This window comes from Martes martes (assembly GCF_963455335.1).
Source record: "Martes martes genome assembly, chromosome: 3".
Classification (NCBI taxonomy): Eukaryota; Metazoa; Chordata; class Mammalia; order Carnivora; family Mustelidae; genus Martes; species Martes martes.
Window position 1 is genome coordinate 164,526,589 of NC_137890.1, and position 17,260 is coordinate 164,543,848.

Sequence of the window (17,260 nt, forward strand, 5' to 3'; positions counted from 1 at the left end):
CTCCTCATTTTAAATGATGCACTACTGTATGGCTGTCCATAATTTGTTCAGCTTTTCCTCTGTTGACATTCTCTTGTTTCCAACTCTGTAATTACAGTGACCAATGGACTTCCATATGCCTCCCCCTAAACCAGCACTAGCTTGGAGGCCACAAAAACCGAGGCCTACTGGCTACGTAAACCTCCACATTTGGTGTTTGGCGGACACATTCTGAGAGGCATGAGGCTACTTAGGTAGTTCTTAGATGTGACTTCTGCACTCAAGCAGTGTCTTATCCCAATAGGTCAGACTCCTAGATGTAGCAGATCCTCAATTACTATTACCTTTTGAACAGGAGTAGCCCAACTGGGAACCAGCTTGCCCAGCTGCCCTTCTCGCCCTCAGCCGTTACAGAGCTCATCAGGTTGGTAAAAGAGCTCTGCTTACGATCTTGTGTCTCAGTCTTAGCTTCTGTTCTTGCTTGATGTTTCCAGTAAATATCACAAACCCCAAGTTCTTAAGTTGGCTCTTTGGTCCATTTTATCCAAAGTTGGCAGACAGATGCCTTAAAGGGACACAAGTGCCTTCTGTGAAATTTGCCCTATACACAACAAAAGCACTGGACACATCTGCTATCTTCCAGGTTGTGGCTTATAAGGAGCTTGAATAATATTACTTAAAAAAAAAATAGAGGCTGGCATACATAGTGAAATCTGATGTGGCAGTACACCTCTGGGACAGTCAGCAAGCAGCTCCCTAGGGCCCCCGAGCAAAGTCAGCACGAGGCAATGGGCCTTCTTGGATAAAGGGGGGAGGAGCCAGGCAGCCAATCCTTGACAAACAAGCGGGGCCGCGGGAAGGCAGAGCAGACCCAAAGTGATTTTAATTTCCACCACTGCCCGCTTTGTTGTCAAGTATCATAGTCTCCTTTAACTTTCTCTCTCTTTTTTTAAATTTTTTTTTAAATTTATTTGACAGAGAGAGATCACAAGTAGGCAGAGAGGCAAGCAGTGTGAGAGGGGGGAAGCAGGCTCGCCGCCGAGCAGAGAGCCCGATGTGGGGCTCGATCCCAGGACGCTGGGATCATGACCTGAGCCGAAGGCAGAGGCTTTAACCCACTGAGCCACCCAGGCGCCCCTCCTTTAACTTTCTCTTAAACAGAAAAGGATAACTGCAGATGTGACAGCACCACTGTGGGTGGAACAAATATCTCCAGCAATGAGTTCAGTTGAATTGTGTCTGGCTAAAGCCCTGTATGAATTTTCTCCCCCACCGTGTGACTGATGGCAGCGTGCTAAGAATATGCTCACGTTCTCCATTCAAGTTTTACACTCATCCATAAGGTTTGGCCTCTGTTGTCTCTATTTAAGGGACAGGAGTTGATTTCCATTAGAAAACATTTTGAATTGCCCCCAGACCCTTGTTGTAGGAGGCCCTTGTAAGAGATAACTGCTACAGTGTTCAAATTACAGGGCTTCCCAGCCATTCAGAGCAAAGCTGTCCTTAGGACAGAAAAGTGAACATACTGAGGAAAGGCACTTGTTTGATACCAAACCTTGTATCAAAAGAAATTTCCTGCATTCCACAAGGCACTACTTTTTGTCATGAGGCATAAAAGTATGTCTGAAAACACCCCACCTGCTTCGGGCCAGCTGGAAGGCAGCTGGAAAGAGTGCAAACATGGTAAACCCCCACATGAATGCCAGACACATAGAGAGTAGAAGGCCAACCAGAGATGGATGGGCGTAGACATTTCTCAGGTGTGCAGAACACCTAAATGGAGAGTTTGGGGGGGCCCCCAAGGCGGATGAAGCAAGATCAGCCAGATGGAAAGGTGCCCTGTGAACAAGCTGCACAGTAGGGAAGAGAAGGACCCCGTAGGAGAGATGCCTTCAGAAAGTCACTGGACCTGACCGTCTGCAAAGGCCCCTGTCTCCAGGGGAGTAGCGATCAGCCTGTGCACATCTCTTACAGAGGAGACGGCCTCTAACCATCCACAGAGACCTGAAGGAACTGATGGAACCATTCCCAGAGCTCACTGAGGCCAGCCACAGCTAGCAAACCTCAGATATCACAAGGCAATGCGGAGAAGTCCCAGAAGGATTTTGCCTCAGTGGTGGGGAAAACCAACTCTAGACCAACCGCCGCTCCAGCTTAAAAACAAGACCCAAAGAAACTATTTGCAAGGAATGAACTGCATCCCAGGACAAAGCTTAAGAATATTTACAGTATCACTAAATATCCACCATCCAACGATGTCAAATTCACAGTATTTGGCATCCGATCAAAAATTACCAGGCAAGCCAAGAAGCTGGGAAATACAACCAATAATGAGGAAGGGGGGGGGGAGAAACAGAAACTGACAGGGCAGAGATGATAGAATAGAGAAGATTTTTTTTTTTTAAGATTTAATTTATTATTTGACAGAGACACAGCGAGAGAAGGAACATAAGCAGGGGAGCAGTAGAGGGAGAGGGAGAAGCAGGCTTCCCGCTGAGCAGGGAGTCCCATGTGGGGCTCGATCCCAGGACCCTGGGATCATGGCGTGAGCCAAAGGCAGAGGTTTAATGACTGAGCCACCCAGGCACCCCAAGAGAGGATATTATTCTAACTGTATTCCATCTGCCCAAGATGCTAGAGGAGAGATGAACGCGTTGATAGAAGATACGTATTTTCACCTTCTAGACATAAAAACTAGGAGATAAAGGAATAAAGTGAAAAAAAAAAAAACCCAATACCTACGTAATAACAGCAGAATTGACTTCATGAAAAGTTGACATTATGCTACGGTTTTCCATTCACCACAAAAATCTTTCCAGCGATGTATTCTTACTGGCTACTTAAGATGGCTCATGAGGACGGTTTGGTGCACCCTGGGCATCCTTTGCCCCCCTCACAGCACCGCTCGGCAGGTCCCCATGTGACCGAGACACACTGCAGACCCGAATCCCAGGAGGCCTCAGCCCCTTTGGATCGCGGCTGTAGGTCCAGGGCCTGAAGGCGGCGGCCACTGAGCCCCCTGCCCCGGCCTCAGCCATTTGATGCTGGCTTTGTCAGGAGGCACGTTCTTCGAACACCTCCACTGGGGTCCCCCGGCAAGGGGACCCCGCTGTCCTAGCAGGGAGGAGCAAGGCCAGCAGCTGTGTTGAGTGTGTGCATGAAAGGAGCGTCACAGCCGGAACTCCTCGCTGCATCCTTGCTTTTCTTGTTTGTTTTTGCATGCCACATAGACAGGCGTGGAAAAGGAAAAAGGATTTTTGGCTTCATAGAGCTCCCTTGTCTCATGTGGCTACAGTTTTAAGAATGTAACATTCTATTCATGGTCCGCATCCAACTCTTATTCTTCTTCATATGCGTCCTGTAAATAGTCAAGTCTGTACTACAGGTGCGCCCCGCTGTAAGAGAACAATGGACACATGGTGTACCCCGAGTAATCCATTGAAGAGCCTTATGTTTACAGAAATGAAGGATTGCCATATGATTAAAAATGCCATTTATAACCAGCAAATCCCTGGGTGCACTTAAAATTCAAGTTAAAAAAAAAATCGAAACAGCTTTTAGGCAAACATCTATCCTCTAAAACTAGATACATCTATGCCACTTGGTTCTGGTTAGCCTCTTATTAGAGAACCGGGGCTTCGTTCCTGGTTAGAGGGATGTGAGCGAGCACATACACAGGTCTCTTAAAGAGCCAGGATCAAGGTCAAATACTTTTAAATCAAGTTCCACTGGGGAAGTTCAGGGAACTGAACCAAGAGAAGAGGGGGAATGGGCACCAAGGACAGGGGTGGAGTTCCTAGCAGCTGTCACCTCTGCTCAACGCCAAACAAGAGGCCCCGGGAATGAAGCTAAGCCTGAGGGGCCAGGTCCAAGACGGCGGAAGGGGAAGGTGCCCACTGTGGACTGTTTAATATTCGAATAAGAAATGGTGGAGGAGACTAGGAAACCACCTCTGGGTGTCACCTCTTCTGGAATGGTACCACAGGGACATAAAATGGACTAAGGGGCTTTCTCACCCTTCCTTCCTGTTCTTGTGATTGGGTTCTGCAGGGTCAAAGCCCCTTGCTCATCCTTTGTTCCAGCACCACACACAGTCAGCAGTCTCTGGTTTTGGTTTGGATTCTCCTTCCAAGAGCTGCAGGTGTTTGGGGGAAGTGTCTCTGGCAAGCTGCCCCTCGCCATGGAGGATCCTCTCCTACCTACTTCTCATCACATCCCTGTGCAAACCCCATCTGCTCTGTAAGCCTGGCTCACACACTGCCTCTCCCCGGAGCCTCCCTTGAGCTGCTGCGGGCCTCGGGCAGAAATTAATCTCCCCTTCCTCCCCTCTTCTCTATTGCCCCGAGCCACAGTCCCCCCCCTCTCCTGGAAGAACTACACAGGGCAGATCAGGTCCCATCCAATGCCCCATGTCCATGGTACCCAGCTGAACAGGTATTAAAAATATAAGTAGGCTCCTAGCCCTGACCTTGCCAATGAGGGTCAGCTCTCTGTACCATTTCAAACAGCAAATCTGGGATGCTTAAAGACAGAGCATATCATTGTAACCATGTGAATATGAAATCGGGTCATGTTCATCTGGCTCAGCAGTGGATTCATTCATGAAAGCCTTTAAGTTACCTTAACTAGCAACACCGTAACATTTACTTTTCAACACACAGTAACATTTATTTCTGACGACACTAAGGTAAGGCAATTCTTCTTAGCATCAAGGAGTTAGGGGAGGTGCTCATTCCTCTTCCTGTTCACACTGGTGGTGGCCATGAGACTCCCCAACACCTGCACACGATTCAATTAGGACAGCGACAGAAAATTAGCCTGTCGTTTCTTTTTGCCACCTCTTTTCAACTCAGGTCCACTGAACCCTCAAACTCAGGTCCACTGAAACCTGAAAACCCTGAAAAGTCCAGGGGAAAAATCCCAGGAAGCCCAACACTGGCCTTTGAAACATTTAATAAGAAGTCATAATCAAACACAAAATGATTTTATTTTAAAAAGAATAAATTTACATACAGTACATAAGCAAGACAGCTGAAAGCTTCCAAAATAGAAACTGGGAGCATATGGCCCTGAAACACCACATGCTTTGATTACACCCAGGAAGCAGGAGATGCCTACTTGGGAGAGAAAAATCCCAGGTTACAGTGCGACCTTCAGGCATGTTGTAGAGTGATTTCGGCCACAGCCATTTAAGGGTTCTTAGTTCAGGGTCCCATCTGTGTTTCCTTCTGCATATTCTGTTGTGGTGCAGGCCTGAGCAAAACCAGCATGGAGCGACAGCTGGTTGTAAGGACATTGCAGGAGGGCCTGGCCCAGAGTGGGAGGGGGCTGGGGGGGGGCGGCCCGTAAAGACGAGGGCATGTTCTGCTGAGCTCCTGGAGGCGCCAGTCGTCTTGAGGGCTTTGAGGGTTCCAAATGCACGGTTGGCCAGACCCCAGGTCCTAAGTTTGTCTTGGATACATCATGGTGAGTTTGACTTTTAAGTCTTAATCTCCAAGTCTCCAGCAGGAGAGAGGTTCTGGACCATGACTGAGGCTACGCCAGCAGGGGGCAGTCTCTCCCCAGAGAGAAAATCCAAATGTCTCCAAGGAGCCAGTAGGCCTGCTCTTTGAAGGGACAAGTGGGGTGTGTGAGAGACACCTCGGGCCTGGGAGGGTATGACAAGTGCCAGAGGAGGGCCAGTGAGCAAGAACAGGAAGCAGGTAGTGACTTTTCCTATCCGTTTCTGCAGAGCACTAGAGCTCAAAAACTGAAATGGTCTTCACCAATATACTCTTTTAATTTTCCAGTTGCAAAACGAGATACTTTAAAAAGTGACCAACCAGGACAAGCCCTTGGGTGGTTCTTTAAGATCCAAAGCTAATCATCCTCCATCCAATCGTGTAAATACAGCCTTAAATACATTAACACAGCTGATTGCTGTCCTATTGTTGGGACTTAAAAGGACAGCATTAAAAATTACACACACACACACACACACACACACACACACACACAATTGAATGAATTGCCAACACCCACTGCTGTCACAATTACGGCCTCTCCTCTCAAAAGATGTAAGTGGAAAACCCTGATCCTTTTGCTAATTAGCTTCAGAAAAAGCAACTAAAAATGATGCAGGAACATGCCTCATCTGCCGCATGGATGGCAGGGCCGGCCCAGGGCAGGGGTTCCGGTACTTCCCCCCGCCCCCCCGCATGCTCCATCCTGGTGCCACAAATACTAGGCAGAGTTTGCTGTAAGAACAGTCAAATAAATGGCAGGTCCTTTTGATTCCTGCTTCCTCTAACTATGAAAAATGTTAGAAGGATTCAAAGGAAAAGCAGAATGGTTTCCTCAACATCGTTCTCGATAGACTGGAGCACTGAGCCAAATAGCAAAGGGGACCTCGACAGAAAGCTCAGGGGCCATATTTGAAATCAGGACCAATGGGGTTTTCGGTTTTCACACTGGAGGCAGAGGGAAGAGCCCAACCCTGAAGTAAGTGCCCAGAAACCAGGTGCTGGGATTCAAGTCACTGGTTTCAGTGGCCCAGGTACCACACTGCAGAAGAGACTTCCTAACCACGCATTTCTGCTAACTTTTCAGAGGACCGTTAATGCGTGTTCCTGGTCCTTCAGAGCTGACGATGTGCCCCCGGAGGGCGTGCTCCCCTAACACGGCCTGCCTACGCCCCGTGAGGACACACGCAGGCTGAAAGGCTGTGTTGTGTTTGGTCAGCTTGTCTTCCTAAGAGAGGCTGACCCTGCTCTTGCATTAATTACATTAAGCGCATTAATTAACACTGCCGCGAGATAAGAGGTGGGGAGATGGAAAGGGAGCCCCGGATGTTATTTAGTAGGTGAAAAAAATCGGTTTACAGAAAGTAACAGAAATGCAGGAGCAAGATCCCAGAGGCCTCTTCCCTCCTTGTCGGGGCCTACGGAGGATTCAGTTCACGGGTTGTATGGGGCCACTCTCGCAGGCAGATGATAGCGCCTCCCCGGTTTGTAGGGAAGCATGAAACACCCAAATATGGGCCAAGGGCTCGCCCCAAGTCACGGTGAAGCAGGAGAGAGCAGGACACCCTTGCAACCCCGACCAACAGAGGTGCGGGCAGCTAGTGGGTTTCTTGGATCAGCAGAGTGTGGAAACATCACCCGGTTTCTGCAAAACACACGGACACGGACAAGCAGATGTCCCCAGAAAGCGGAACTCCGGAGGGAAACAGGCTGCTGCCCACGATCTCCCACGGGTGCTTCCGTCTCTTACCACCCCATGGTGGGGTCCACAATGTTCTTGCCACCCACGTGGGCATAGTCGAGTGTGATCATAACAAAAATGTCATCCTGTCCAAGGAAGGCAGCTCTACACGACGCCACCCTTTCTCCGGACCCTAGTCTCAAGTTTGGACATGAGGCTCTGTGCCAGGCAAGGTCATAACGGAAGAGAAACACCTGACCTCCAGCCTCTCAGATCATGCCTGTCTCTTCTGGATTTCCCAAACCAGGCCACAGTTCCTGCCGGCCCACGACTAGGCCCAAAGTCCGTGTAACAGGGTGGGAGATCCTCAAAGAACAGACTGTGGGTTTAGCCTGGCTTCCCCTGCAGCCAGATGCTTACAGACTGATGGTCCTAGCAGATGGTATTTCCTTTCACAGGGCAGCAACATTGATCTCCCTCAGCTATCAGCAAAACGGACATGTGACTTAGGAGTTTTTTTTTTTTTAAAGAAAAATGTATTGTCAAAACTTGCCCACCTCACCCCTTTCCTATTTGGGCTCCCTGGTCCAGGGGATTCCCTTCCAACTCTTTGAGGTTCAGAGCAGTCCCAAAAACCTGTGTAGCATGGGCACAAAGGTCGTAGCACAGAGTCCCACAGACGTGTAGGTGACGAACTTGTAAGGCACTTCAATCTCTAGTCTCCGCCTGGCCTCCTTGTTCCTGGTGACCACCTTGAAGCAGGAGTACAGCACCTGCAGGGAGAGGTTTTGTACCAGCTGACGCACTAGAAGGATCAGCACGATCCCCACGGCAAATTTGGTCAGTCCCAAGACCAACATGTTGGTGGTGAGTGGTGGGATGTTCTGAATGACAGGGAGAGCCTCGGTGGGTGCGGACGCAAGCTGGAAGAAGTGATTGATCCAGAACCCGAGAGTCACCCCCGCCCCTGCGGCCAGAATGGTAGTGGTGTCCGCTCTGGTGGGACTGTAGCAGTCAGACACGGGGTAGTTGTAACACAGGAAGAAGGGCACCACGATGACACACACGGGGAAGAGGGGGCTGGCCGAGTCCAGGCGGTCGATAAGGGTCCAGGCAGGGTAGGTGAGGACGATGAGAACCGCAGTGACCAGGATGCCACCCAGCACATCCTGTGGGAAGGAGAGAAAAGAAGGACGTAAGCCCCGTGTTCGGGCATAACTGTGAGTCAAGTACAGCCGCTTTGACATTGGAAGTACAATTGTGGCATTGCTTTATTTGGCGTTGCTTTGAAAAGTACAAAGCTGCAAAGATTTGAGAATAGGAAGAACACTTGTGATATTCACATTGTGTATTTTCCAGTTTCCTCACCCTGTGGACAAATATTTTCATAATGCACAGCTCTAATCCCATTTTTCCTCCATCTTCTATCATTTTGATTTAACACTGGGTCACAAGAGTTGTCATAATCTTTGCAGAGGTGGTGTCATCCTTTCTTGGCAGGTCAGGGGTGCAGGCTGGTAGGGGCGGGGGAATTAGCTGCTGGGGGCACCGCCAGCGGCCGCCGTCCCTTCTAAGGTACATTTATTTGGGGTGGTTTGAGAAGACAGTCTGGATGGGGTGCTGCCAGAGCCCCACCTGTCTTGGCACCATTTTCAGAGACAGAATTTCAAACAGCACGCAGACCATTTTAGTGAATGGGTGTGCCAGGCTTGTCTTCACTAATCCTTCTTTAGGACATTTTAGATTGTGGTCTTCTTTCTTCCGTTCCTCCCTTTCTCCTCCCCCTGTGCCCTGCCCCACTCTATCCCTCCTTTCTTTTCTTAAATGCCTATTTAAAATATTTTTAGGGGTGCCTGAGTGGCTCAGTTCCTTAAGCCGCAGGCTTCGGCTCAGGTCATGATCCCAAGGTCCTGGGATTGAGCCCTGCATCGGCACCAGCTTGGTGGGGAGTCTGCTTCCTCCCTCTCCTCCTGGCTTGCGCTGTCACTCTTTGTCTCAATCTTTCAAATAGATAAATAAAAATCTTGAAAAAAAAATTAAAAGCTGGTGGATTTTTTTTTTTTTTTTTGCTTTTACTAAATGCCATTGTTGGGTGTCTCCTGCTGTGTGTCAAGCAGAGATCTGGACGCTTACAGGCTCCCAGTGTACCCCTCCTCCGCCCCCCCCAAAGTGTGCTGGGAGTGCACCTCTCACTTATAGGCTTTGACAAACCCAGAAGCCTGAAAACATTCTGTGGATGAAGCAGTAGAAGGGAAAGGGGACTCTTGCTCACGCAATCGTATGAATGCAAAATGGCACAACCCTCACGAGGAGGAAATTTTTGATTGAACCTCTGACCTGCAGTCTCGCTCTGGGACCTGACCGTAGAGATATACATGCCTGCATCCGAAATGAGGTGTGTATTTTAAGTGGTCCTTGTGGCAGTGTCTGTGTTTACGAGGGACAAGAAAGATGCCGCGTTCCCCCGAGAGGGGCCGGTTAGATCTCACCGCGGTATAGTCGGTCGTACAGTGCAATATGTTCCGTCGCTGTGACATGGATGAGGAGATTTCATTTGGGACACAGGATTTTTTTAAGGACTTATTTAGTTGAGAGCGAGCGAGCGTGCATGAGCACATGAGGGAGGCGCAGAGGCAGAGGGAGAGAGCATCTCAAGCAAACTCCACACTGAGGACAGAGCTGACGTGGGGCTCCATCTCACGATCCCAAGGTCACAACCTGAGCTGGAACCGAGAGTCATACGCTCAGCCAACTGGGACCCCCAGGAGCCCCTCTGACGTGGGATTTTTAAAGGCACGGTGCAGTGTGTGTGGATGCTACCATTTCCATTTTTAAAAAGATGGGAGAATATATAGATATATTCTTACTTGGAAATGCCAAAAGTTCACTTGACTGGCAGAGGACACAGTGGGCGAGGAGACTCTTCATAGGATGCCCCAGTGTGCATCTGGAACTTTGTCATCATGCAAACAGATTGCCTCCTTTAAAAATTTTAAGTGAAATAATTCAGTCTCCCCTCTACCAACAGGATCTGCCTTGGATTCCCATATGAAGTGGGGATCCCAGGTGAGCCCAGCTGTGTCCTCCACGGGGGCCTTGGCATATCTGGTGAATGGGCGGTGGGGGGAAACGGCCCGCCAGAATGTCACCTGCTGAGGACTGAGAGTACTTTGCACGTTTTAAAGGAACACGTGTTTTGAGAGAAGGAGGAGACCCAGGTACAATGAATTCATTGAACTCAACACCCCAAACAAGCCTTTACTGTTAGTGGGGAGAGAAGATTCTACCACTCAGAGGGTCTCCTGGCAGCCCCACTGATGTCCCATCTGAGCTCTGAAGAAGTCAGGACAAAAGAGTCCTTTTGCCTCAATTTATAAAACTCAGACCGGAAGAAGGCTGTTTTGGGACCCCTCAGGCCGAGGACTCTCCAAAGGGCAGAATCCATCCGTGCTCATACCTCCAGGCCCCAGTGCCCCACGTGGGCACTGGATGATACCCCCTGGCAGGACATGGTTCATGATGGCCCCTGAATCTGTCTCGGGCATGGACCTCCTGGACCTGAAGTGGTGGTGGAGGAGAGGCTGGTGACCGGCAGGCCAGCAGGGAAGGGGGCTGATGGGGCAGGGCCACGGTATCCGAGTAACACACGCCTCTCCTAGACCTGTCTGTGGGCAGTCACTGCCCGGATCAGGGAACCGCTGAGCCCCGAAGGCAGTGGGCAAGCCCAAGGTTCTGGAGCTCATGGACTGGCCAGGAAGCTAGGACTGCAGACAAGCTGTCCTGAGACCACCCTGTCTGACAGCAAGGAGGCACGAGGGGGCTCAGACCTGTTCAGGAGTACCTGCCAGTACTCCAGAAATACTTTGTGGGGGGCATTTCAGTTAGGGGTGGGGACAAAATGCAGTTTTGCCAGGGTGGGGGTGAGGTGTGGAGTGATCTTGTAGGTATTCAGGGAAATTCGCGTGATCCGTATTGCTACTGGAGTGCCCCAGTGTTCCTGGCCACAGAAGCTCAGAGTCTTGCTGGCTGTACCCCGAGTCTTGTACTCAGACTCTGTACTCAGAGTCTTGCTGGCTTGCTCCCTCCTCTCGCTGCCCACACCCACCCACCCCCAACTATATTCCAGAGACTCCTCCTTCAGTAAAATCCCTGCTCCTGCTGTCACCGTCCAGAGTTTGAACCTTCATGTCACCTCCTGCTTGCTACTCTCCCTCACCCAAACCTTCACTGACTGTCCTAAAGGCTGTTTCAATAGCAAATGTTTTCCGATTTTTCCATGCTTTGCAGTCACTGAGAAGGATTATTAAGATGCAGATTTCAGGGGTACATGGGTGGCTCAGTGGGTTAAGTCTCTGCCTTCTGCTCAGGTCCCGATCCCAGGGTCCTGATACCGGGCTCTCTGCTCAGCAGGGAGCCTTCTTCCCCCTCTCTGCCTACTTGTGATCTGTCAAATAAATAAATAAAATCTTTCTAAAAAATGCAGATTTCAGGGGACTGAAGTGGGCCCAGGGTTCCGCACTGAACACCTGCCCTAACACTGAGGCCACGAGCCCAGATAAAAACCCTGAGAAATACCAGCTCACAGATTGAGAAAGTCCAGCGTGATATGGGTTTGATTAGTCTATCATTCTAGGGCTTTCACTCACTGCTTTCCCATTTGAACTTTTCCACTGCACTCGGATAGGGCTGCTTGCTTTCCTCAAACATGCCCGGTACAATTCAGTCACCCCAGGTTTGCATTCCTTTTATGTCCCGTACACTTTAACCATCTCTATCAAGATCCTATCAGTGCATCTAAGGCTTGGCTCAAAAGCTATTTCCGTTCCAAAATATCCTCGTGTATCACTGCAGCTGGAAATAACCTCTCCTTGAACTGAACGCCGAGGGCCTTGCTCAACATCACTCAGAAAGCCCTTCCCTTCTCTTGCCTTTGCTGCGGTCCTGTGTCCGCATGCTTTCCCCTGAGTTGATTACAAGACTCTGGTCAACAAGAGTGCATTCTCTTGCACCTTGGCATTGTCCTCAGTTCTACAATAGAGCCGAACACATAGCAGATTCCCAATTTATAGTGATTAGGAGAATTTAATGCCTTTCTCTTATCCTGAATATCCCTAATCGGTAATACCCATTGTTTTGATACATAAAAGAAAATTTGCCTCTCTTCCTTCCTTCTGTCTTTTTTGTCACTGCAGTTACCAATTCCCAGACATCTGGTTGGAATATTCTTCATAAGCTAATTCTGTTCCTCTTCAGTGCATCAGGAGCCTAGACGCTTTTGGTCCACAGCCTTAGCATTTGCGGCAAAAATAATCTTTGCCAATATGGCTGCTGGCGTGGAGTTTTTTCCTTCCAGCCACATGGTTGGATTTTCTGCCATAAAAGGTGATATTGTAATAAAGACCTTTAGGGGTTTTTGTTGTTGTTGTTGTTATTTTTAAAGAAAATACTTGAACCATCTCAAATGAGCTTTCCCATTTGGGGCTCTAATTGTCTAGTAATAAAATGATCCTAAGGTCTCTAATGTTTGAAAATTCAAGAACAACTTTTTATATTACTTTTCTCAAGCTACTCAAACTACAGGGACTGACAAAACTCGCCATCTCAGAATTGCATCTGCTGTTTTGATGTGAGCACATTCTAAACAAAGAGGGGATTTCTTTGGAACCTCTACCGTTCGGCACAGTATACGGGGCCAGAGAGAAAACAGTTCCCAGGTCTCAGGGAAGGCGAAGATGGGCTGTGGGCAGAGGTCAGTGCAGAGGGCACAGGGCAGAGGTGGGGAGCCAGCAGCCAGCCCTGGGACAATGCTGTCCCGAGCAGGTGGATGTGACAGGCAGGGCAGAAAGAAGAGAGGGAAGGTCATGTGTGGTTTATAGGGAGATGTGAACGGCACAGGAGATCAGGGAAAGGGAATGGGACTAATGCATGGTAAGGAAAGACATGACAAAAATGGCAGAAGAGATATTCCTTACTTTGGAAAAAAAAAAGGTTCGAAACACTTTTCACAGAGTATAATTGGACTGTGAAGTGTACAAAATATTCACCACCTTGATCCAATTATTCCACTCCTAGGAATTTATTCTAAAAAAAAAAAAAGAAAAGAAAATAATAAGGCTGTTCACAAAGATTTGTGTGAAGGAATGACTCTCATTGGGTTAGTTCAATTCATACCAATTAAGTCCAAAAAGTAATAGTGCTCCATGACAGAACAATTCAGGAACACAATCAAGCAAAAATAGCACAAGGAATGGGGCATGCATCATAATAAAAATAATCTAGGAAGATATAAAATCAAGCATACTATAAAATAAAATATGTAATAATATGCAATAAATAAATAATATGTAATAATATAGCATGAATATTTGAAAGGATACATTTCTGGAGCCTTATTTTTTATGGTTTCAAAGTAACCCAAAGTGAGATAATATCAAGCAGAATACATACCTTGTATAAAGGATGCTCATAGTTTTATAGAAATACATACTTGCATGCATGGGTAAAATATCAGAAGGAAATCAACTAAAATGGTAAAAGCAGTTTTTTTTCTGTTGGCGGATTACAAATGATGATTGTCTTCTCCGTGCTTTGTAGTGTTGTGTAAATTTTCTGGTCAACACCTATTATTTTATTATAATAAAAATATAATCCCGGTGAAGAAATCAGGATGTTAAAATCAGACTTTCTTGAAATAGATGAAAACAGAAATAATTAACTGATGCTTATAACTGTTCACATGATGCTAAGAAAGGAAGCACCCCCAAGCATTGTATGACCGTCTGCATTACCATTCCTCCAGGGTGTAACTACCTTTAAAATAAGGCCCATAAGATCCGTAGTCAGGGCTTCCCTATCAAGCACATTTTCGAAATATAATGAACATTTAATTCCATTTACCATCCTGGGTTTAAACAAAACCTTTTCAATTATTTGGAAAAAGTCATCACACGAGACTAACATTTTCCAAAGTTAGAAGGCAGAAGGACGGCTTTTGTACCTATTCCCATTTTCAGTTATAAAACTTAGTACTTAGATAAAAGCTTGAGCTTTATTTTGTCTCATTACAGAAAACAAAAATAAAGACGGGCAATCTGGAGCGTTCAGGAAATAATGCTAATCCAGCTAGCCGAAAGCATCAGGACAAACTCCAGTGATGCTTATAGAAACACATAAAATCGTGTTCTTATTCTTAGCCAAACAGAAACGCCCCTCCTGGTCAACACCTCCAGATATTTCAAGGCACAGGCCCCCACCCTGCCAACAGCCAGCGTTTATGAATTCTGACCCTACAGCGCGATCCCAACTGCAGCTTCCTGCCGCAAACTCACATTCCGTCTCCAAACATCTTCACTGAAAAATGCTACTGAGCAGAACAACACAAGGTTAGCTAACTAGAAAGAAGGGGGGAGAAGAAACCCATTCATTCGATTGTTAGGAAAGAATGCATTCAGATCTCGGAACTATTTATGCCGAGAGCTCTACTCTGGGATTCTGCCATCTTCCCCTCAGCCAGGTCCCCCGCTGAGAATGTGAAGGGCCCTCTGCCCTTGGCTGCCTTCACAGAGCAGGCTGCAGCCAGGAGCAGAGGAAAAGCCAAGACCCGCTTCTTTGTAGGCGCAGTGAATGCCCTCAGTGCGGGCAGACCCCAACGTTAAAACAAACTGGAAAAAAATTAAATCCAAACTTCTACAGTCATTATAGAAAATAACTTTTAGTTATCGATCAGCACTTCCTAGTTAACACATTCTGAATACGTCCTCATTTCCATGCTGGTTCACAGTTAGTTCAATTTCTGAGAATAATGCAGATGAGATTCAGCAGAAGCCAAATGGCAAGAGGGAGGCAACACTGTTCATGAATATGAATATGAATGATTATGGAGAGAAACCTACATGTTATGTGATTAGCATATGTATAGGGGAGAAAGAGCGAATGCATAAGTTCAAAAAATATTAATTTCCCATTGAAACACACCAGCGTTCACAGGGACCAAGCAAAAGCAGGAAGACTGACCTCACCACATGGTGTGAACGTAAGTGGTCGACTCTCCTGATAGTCATGGCTCTTTGAGGGGGAGCTCTGTCGCTGATCCCCCCCCCCCACCACCACCACGACTGTCTCCTGAGCCACCTGACAGCCAAGCACAAATCTAGGACTAAGGGTCACTAGGCATGGAAATCTATGTCCATAAAGGGAAAGCTCTGAAAAGGACTTTTTGAAAACTCACCAAGCTTGGGAGTAACTATGTGAGGTAGAAGAAAGCAAGCCACCTTTCACCTTCTGCAATTTTAAAATAAATGCTCACTTTCTAAGTGAGCACATTTAAACCTTCATTAGAAATTATGTTAACTTTTTTTTAAAAGAAAATGTTTTTCTGTAAGTGTGTTAAGAGAAATGACATAAAGCTTGGGCATGAGGCAAAAACAAAACAAAACAAAAAAACCACAAAAAAAAAACCAACCTCCTTTCAATGTCATATGCCGGAAAAGGCCACCAAGGATTATAGAAGGGATGGTACTCTGTTCACTGTTTACTACTGATTGGATAGAGGTCTTGGACTTCATGATGTGACCGGCTAGTTGCCAGATTTTTGTTTGTCAGAGATGCAAATAATTTCTGTCCAGTAGAAAGGATAACCTCAAAGATGACAGTTTATTGCCCTATAGGACAGTAACCAATTTTGTATATAATCCAGCAGTCTCAAAGTAATATTTCCTTATTAAATTATCTATAAATATTTCATGCCATATATCTTGTAGTTTCCTTCATTAACTAATCGGTTGAATAAAATCTTTGACACGTTTTTTTGTTTGGGCAAGAGTTAGGATTATACCATTTAAGATGATACCCAGGCAAGTAAATAATTATTTCCATGTTCATTCATTTGATTGATTATCTTGGATGATTGAATAGGTACATTCCCTATAATGACCACCACTCTTACCTCATTTTACTTTGTCTATCTCTTAAAATGGCACTGCTTTGCTAAACAAGTAAAAAAGGCAGGTGCCATGTTTCCTAATGTGATGATGTAATAAGATACTATTGCATGCTTCTTATAATACCAATATTAGCTAAATAGATACTTAGGTACATATCTCTAAACTTCAGTCTGCATGCCATATGATTTAGGAAACAATTGCTTGCTTGTCTTGGCTTCACAGAATCTAACAAGTCCAAACAGCAGATCTTCACGGAGCAGACAAAACTCCCCCACCCATAATTCGCATTAATATGCACAGCTCTAACTATAATGAATCACAAGGCTTGGCAGGTCACTGGGATTATGATAGGAGATCAAGCAAGTTTGAGACAGGTTATAACATCATTTTTGACAACTGCTAAGCAGCCTATTAGAATGACAAGTATAGGGAAGGGCAATCTGCTAGAAGACACAAAAGGCACTGTCAAACATTTAAGCGATTTTTCTCCAATCTGGGTGGGCAGAGGGGCCTCTGAGCAAAAAGAGAACAGAAGAAAGACATGTTCGATGTAATATAATTGAACAGGCCCATGCAGGTTGAAATTTAATTGGCATTGTCCCCATATTTGCTGGGATATTGTATAGAGGCTGTTATGGTGCTCTTCAAATTGTATCTTGCATTAGAATCTGCTGCGAGGCTTCCTAAAAGGCATGTTCTGATTCACTGGGTCTGGGTGGGGCCTGAGAGTCTGCATTTCTAACCAGCTCCCAAGGGATGCTGAGGCTGCTGGTCAGGGCCCAGTCTCACCTTACTCAACCCCTGAGGCCAACATGGGCTTTTCACAGTGAATATTCGCAGGTCAGGGCTGCTGGAGGGCTTCTTTGAAACACACACAAAAGACTAAAACTTCTGGATTATAAGAGTACCATACTTGAAAGTGAGAGTACAGCTTTTGAAAGTCCTAAGGTGATCCTCTGATGTAGAAACTCTTGTGTATAAAGACATACAAGAGAGAGATCTGAGAAATCTTGTTGGACTAGTAACAGGGGTGCTCACAATTGGAGGAAAAGAAAATCTGTCCCAGCCCTTTGTCACTGACCTTAGGAAATACTGGCTGGAACCCTCGAGTCCTGACTCTCTCTGCAAACACAGAAGTTCTAGGCATAGCCTGTTGC

At 46.8% G+C, this 17,260-nt stretch overlaps 1 protein-coding gene across 1 annotated transcript in view; it reads right to left on the minus strand.

The window, feature by feature from the left end:
- Positions 1-4,948: 4,948 nt before the first annotated feature.
- Positions 4,949-17,260, minus strand: part of SGPP2 (sphingosine-1-phosphate phosphatase 2) — a gene marked incomplete at its 5' end in the record, with an annotated part of 109,876 nt that continues 97,564 nt past the window's right edge. The window contains one exon of the mRNA XM_080799644.1: positions 4,949-8,330. Coding sequence (XP_080655770.1) covers positions 7,779-8,330 — 552 coding nt within the window. The 3' untranslated portion in view covers positions 4,949-7,778. The remainder of the gene's footprint in view (positions 8,331-17,260) is intronic.